The 6110-nt window shown below is 49.8% G+C and overlaps 1 protein-coding gene across 1 annotated transcript; it reads right to left on the reverse strand.

Moving 5' to 3' along the window:
* Positions 1–319: 319 nt before the first annotated feature.
* On the reverse strand, positions 320–647 carry Pmar_PMAR024195 (hypothetical protein; the record flags this gene model as incomplete). Its single annotated transcript, XM_002774772.1, has 1 exon — positions 320–647. A coding segment is annotated over one exon (328 nt), but the record flags the coding sequence as incomplete, so codon positions are not given.
* Between the last annotated feature and the right edge of the window lie 5463 nt (positions 648–6110).

Raw genomic sequence — 6110 nt, forward strand, 5'->3', positions numbered from 1 at the left:
TAGAACACGCATGGCCCAGGTGTGTAACGTATCATTATCACGGCGATCACATGCCTCAACGTCTGCCGCGGAAAGAGATCGGCGACTCCTCTCCGAGCTAGCCACGTAGAAGAGTCGCGGAGACTTCATGAAAACTTCACCATCGCCCCCGCGGGTTGCAGCCTTTTCACGATCACCAATCGCGTTCGTCAAATAGAAGTGGCTGTGTTCGAAGAATACCCCACGTCGCATAGTCGCGTCCATACCCAAGCACATGTCCTCCAAATACGCCAGTATCTGAAGTCACCGTGCCAGGGAGTCATTTCCCTATGCTCATTACTTCGCCAACACTGTTGAAGCGCTTGAAACTATTCTGGTGTGCCCGCTTCGTCGATGCATTAAATGACTCACTTATATTATTATCCATACTGACCAGTACTACCCGATTGTTGACGAATACGGGCAATCGGGGATCACCAAAAGAGGTGATGCTCCCCGAATAGCCGAAGTATTTTTTAATGTTCGTCGATACCGACGAGTCCGTTGCGAGAGCCTTAAGGATCCCATCATATGCAGAATCGTCGGGAGCAACGGAAAGCAGCCGAGAGATGTAGAGAGCCATATCTTTCTCGCAGTCGTCCAGCTTCGACTTCCGAATGCTTTCCTCCCTATGCCACCGACAGCGGTGGCAAGAGGCGGTCGGAAAGATAGAGCGGCAAGCTTTCGTTATAGAAGGCGATGCGTCCGAGCATATACAACCAACGGGAACCTCCTCGGGGCCACCCATGAGGCGGAGGATGTTCTGGGCGGCACTCGGGACCGCTTCGACAGACTCCTGGGACTCGTCGCTCGTCACAGCGAAGACGAGTGGTACGTAAGAGCTCCTGTATGATCGCCCCTCAGTATTTGAGTCACATAAGTGTATACAAGAAGCTCCCACAGTAAACAGCTGTGATGAAGCACCACGTATGCTGGATTGCTGGCCATCGCAATACAGCGTTATGGCGTACCTTCTGCCCGCAGACCGTTGTAGGAAGAATGCACTCTGTAGACACAACGTTGATGTCACCGGGACGGCGAAGCGTTTCGAACCCGCAAACGGGGGTAGAGAGATTAGGGAAGGCTCAAGGTGCTGCCCATTTTTGAGTACCTCGACAGCCTCCTTCCACTTAGTACTCTCATATGACCACAGCTTCGGCCCCAACTCCATGATAAGATCTTCGACAGTCTCCAACTGCTTCTCGCGAACCCTCCGGGGCCCGGAGTCCGGGCGTGCACCCGCTTAAGGTTTGCACAGTAATCTTTGTACCTCCTACGCAACGCAGTGGCTTCCTTCGGTTCGCCTTTCACACAACCCGGATCACCCGGTCGTAGAAAGCGATTGTATAGCTGCGTTGGGGTAGTGTTAGGGTTAACCTCTAACGCCTGTTCCATCGCCAAGTGCAGGTGAGCCGGGAGCTTGACGTACTTCTTCCCCCCAGCGGGGCCTTCATCAGTCGGTGAGTCACCGACGGTGACTCCTCGACGGGTGTTTGGCGAGCAACGTGAGAGTGTAACTCACGATTTCTGTAAATTCTGACCCGAGTCTGTTCAACGGAACAGTCCAAAATGGCCCGAAGTTGTACCCCGCACGCAACGTGCTGGCAGCAGATATAGTTGCAGTAGCCGTCGGTACAAGGCTTATTCTTTCTAGGAGCTCTGCTGTTACGAACCTTGAACATAGCCGTCTTGTCGTCGCCAAAGGTCGATGCTACTCGTCTGGTCAAATTGGCAATGGCCTTCAACGAGACAGGAGACTCATCCGCCTCGAGGTTGAGGAATCCAACGAAGTCCCACTCATCTTCCTATGAAATCCAACGAGGGATATCAACCTCTGCAGGACCGACGGAGGACTCCTGGAGCCAATTAAAGTGCCCACTTTTCCAAGTCCATGTGGAGGGAAAGAAGTCCTTTCCAAACTTGGAGAAAAAACGTCTATTAAAGTGAAGCAATGTCCAAGGGGATATCTCCAAGTACTTGGATCCACGCACAGAGTCCTGTTTCCAATCCAAGTGAACATTTCCACGCGAGCGCGGATTAAAGTGCGCGATTTCCATGTTCCGGAGGAGGGTCCTTTTTCCACCAGTCGCGCGACTCCGGAGCGCAGCCCGTTTTTTCCAAGTGCACTAATAACTCGATAAACTACGAGAATATTGAACAAAAACGATCCTTCATCAACATGACCTTTACCAACACGTTACTTATAACAAACTCACCGTATTCCCTACCCTCAGTGCTCTCGTCAACCCTCTGATGATGGCCTAAGTCGGCAAGGAACTTAGCGCAAGACAGGTCGTACAATCTAGTTTGCTTGATATGCTCAATTCTTGCGGCCTTGCGGCCTTAGTAAGTAGTTAAATGTTATTAGTCGACTCGACTAAGTCGAGTATGAGTACGTTGTGTGAGTTTCGGGCATGCCGCACGCAGCGTGCGAGCGGTTGCGTTTTCCAAGCACCGAACTTTTTCCAAGCTGGGGTTCATTTTCCACATTGCTACTCTAATTCGATGAACCTCGCCCGGGAAAACGTCTTGGAAAAATTGCCCAGAAAGTCGACCTTTCCGAGTAGCATCACTTTGATGGAGCGTGGATGGGAAAACCGACCCTTGGATGTGGAACCCGGATTTGTCGCCGTGGACTTGGAACCCGGAAAGGCTTGGCACTTTAATTGGCTCCTGATGAAATATCTCAGCAATGCTCATGGATCGAGAGTGGATCCAGCGCAAAACTCGCGTCGCGAGCTCACCTCTGGATCTAACTGAGGCTCAGATCCCAACGGATTCCTGGTTTCGTCGTCGGGGCTCGACAGACTCCCCGTTCGATTATCGGATGTAGACAGAACATCGGTATTCGTCGCACCGTCTTGCCACTCGGCTTCCTGAAATCGAAAGAAAATGTATGGCGCGACACGACTGGCTATACCTTTACATCTTCATTGTACAGAAATATTTCGGAAGAATCAATCGGACTCGATTAATGGAGTCATCTAATCCGATTGCCCACCTCGTGATATCCCCATCCATGTGATTCGTCCCGCCACGATTGCGTATCATCATCCCACCACGACCGCGTGTCGTGATCCCACCACGACGCATTCCACCACGATGACGGAGCATGACGGCTGTAATCTTCATCCCACCATGATGAAGCGGCGGGATTTCGCTGAGAACCTGCACTACCGCTTGAAGCAGGCCACTGCCAGTTCATACGATCTGAAATAACAGGCATTGAGAACGACAACCATGCAGGATGACATTGTCAGTTGTTGCAACCGAAAGCCCTCTGAAAAGTTGTCACTAAGGACTCCTTACGACTACCTGAGTGATTCCGGCCGGAATTGTCGGGAGTGTAAAACGAGTCATTTCGCATTAGAGTAAACTCTTATAAATGAAAGGCTGTGTTACAGTTCAGTAATACCGCATATTGAAACACAGAGCATTACTTGGTTTGGCTCGCGGAGAGTTAACAAAGCAGACACCTGCGATCAAGATGGCGCTCGCCCAAAATAGGTAAGACCCCACAAGCGCATCTGCCAGGTGCATTCGTTGCCCAGCTTTCAGTTGGAAGACCAATCTGGGTTGAAACTGGCTACGACCACTGCGTTGAGTGGCTTCGAGTTACTAGCGGTCAGTGATTGGTCACCAGCGGTGACCCACCACTCACTGGTCCATGTTGAGGCCGCGAGCTGAAGGGTTGCCACAACTCATGGCCCACAAGTGCGAAACTTCGTAAGAGTTGGGGTATCACAAGCGGCAGTAAATGTCCGTGAGCCTTACGGCGTGATGTACCGAAAAATCTTTTCGGATGAACTCGCTCATAGAGAATAGTACCCCCGCCGACTCTGTCAGTAATTTGGCCTGCGATGGCTTGTATGATAGGCCCGGCGCTGCACGGCAACTAAGTTCGCTGAACAGGGATGCAGGAACGGTTTGAACTTCCGTCTGAGTCTCAGAAGCTGTCACTCAACCTCCGAAAAGCACCTTTTGAGAAACTATCAGTGAATGTCGAAATGGAAACCCCGGGTAAGACTTGTACCGTAAATGACCACATTTCTAGATGAACGAGGTCAATCATCACCAATGTTGATAATGTGCTGGCAGAAAAAGCAACATCAAACAATAGACACAACACCCGGCAGAAGTAACGAGTGTCAGGAAGGATTGGGTGTTGAGTATGTAAAGGACCAAAAAACAACCGACCGAGCAACAGCCAACGCGTAGAAAAACCAACGGTGTTGTACGCGTCGAGTGTTGTTGAACACAGCCATAAAAGTACAACGCCCCGTTGGAAAAGCGCGCCGTGTTGGCGAATACACAGCTCAAAAGAAGACGGCCGTTGCCAATGTACATTTACCCTGTGATTCCTGAGTCCAAGATAATTGTCGTGTATTTTTTTATTCGAGCATTTGTGCTCAGGTGTGGAATCGTAAGAGGGCTTAGGATGGCGTAAGGTGAATATAAGTGTTGTGTATCAGGATGTCTCAGGAGTGGGCTTGATCTTGACCTGACAGTGACACTGTCACAGTGTCAGGCTAACAGCTGTCAAGGCAGTACCGATCTGGTCTCGGAACTACTCGGGATTGATTCGAGGTTGAGAGTTGAGTCACAGGCCCGGCTCCTCGTTGAACAAATGAATCGCGATGCGCGTTGAACGCGCCGCGTTCCAATCCAGGGTTTGTCCATTGGGAAAATGGGAAAAGTCTCTCTTGGGAAATTTCCTACTTAAAGTGGACCACTTTCCCGTTCCCGGAAAAACTCTCAGTTTTTCCCTTGGGAAAAATGCAAAAACACCTCGTTTTTCTCCCCCTGAGCAGTGAGAACTACAAATCATACTCATAAAGCGACCGTGGTTGTCTCCGTGTTTTGAATGCCCGTAGTAAAGTGCAAAAGCAGTGTTCTAGCCATGTGAGCAATTTTCCCCACCCTGGGCGCGCACTTCTCCACAAGTCTCTCTATAGCGCGCTTATCATCGAACATTACTCTTACTCTCCCAGTAAGGCTTGCCATTGCTCTGTTCTTTCTTGTCCATGACCCCCAAGTTGGATACACGTTTCAGACCCCGAATTGGTGAGTTCAACCGCCGTCTGGTTGAATATGCTACTATCGCGGTATGGTCAAGTAGGTCATGTTGGAATCTCCGGGCCTGCGACACGTTATACGTGCGCTGGTTCCAAGTTAGGGTAAAGGAGGTGCTAGGAGTCCTCTACAGTGCAGATTCTGCACCCTAAAAAAATACGAGCCATCGAGGTCCTCGATTCGAGGAACGGTTATGCCAGGCTATCAGGAAGAAGAACGAGAATCTGCTGAAAAGCGCCAGCCAGTTAGCTATCCAGCTAGACGCGTGGACGCCGCCAACGCGGCCTACGTTTATGATTGCTATAACCACCTCGATCCCTGCCGAATCTTCACGCGCCCCCAATCCGCGACCCAAATCACAAACATTTCATGGGCATTTCGTGCTCTAAATTCTGGCGAGAGGGAAACCAACGTCGAGGTTACAAGAATGATTATTTGAACAAACCTATATAATATAGCTAATTGTGATTGAAACCGCGCGCTACAACAATCGATTGATAGTAATAATTGGAACAGTTATTGTTCCAGAGCGGCGTGAAAAGTCATATCGACACAGGGAGAGTACGACATGGCCGCTGCCCTCGAAGACTACGAGAGCAGCATTAGAATAAGGATATCCTGTTCTATGACAATAGACAGCAACGGGTAGCAAGTTCTATGATATTCGTCACTATTGGTTGCCATTCTTGTAAGGAACAGTATGTTCATGACCTTGACTTGGAGGGCGTTTCTGAGCTGTCTATCAAAGTGTATCAGATGAAAAAGCCAGGTAGTAGATCCTCTTATCAGGGGAAAAGAAAATTTTTCCCCTTTTTCCCAATATGGGAAATTTCCCGCAATTTTTCCCGGAATTTCCGGGAAATTTCCCGCTCCGGGAACAAGGTCCCATTATTCCCAAAATGGCCAAGGCCTGGTCCAACCTGCCCATAATCCACCCAGCACTTTTTTAGCACAAAACACAACAAAGTGCACAACTGAAACTGCTAGTAGCAAACTATTGCTAACCGTGATAGATAATC

This window comes from Perkinsus marinus (assembly GCF_000006405.1).
Source record: "Perkinsus marinus ATCC 50983 genomic scaffold scf_1104296957478, whole genome shotgun sequence".
NCBI classification, from domain to species: Eukaryota; Perkinsozoa; order Perkinsida; family Perkinsidae; genus Perkinsus; species Perkinsus marinus.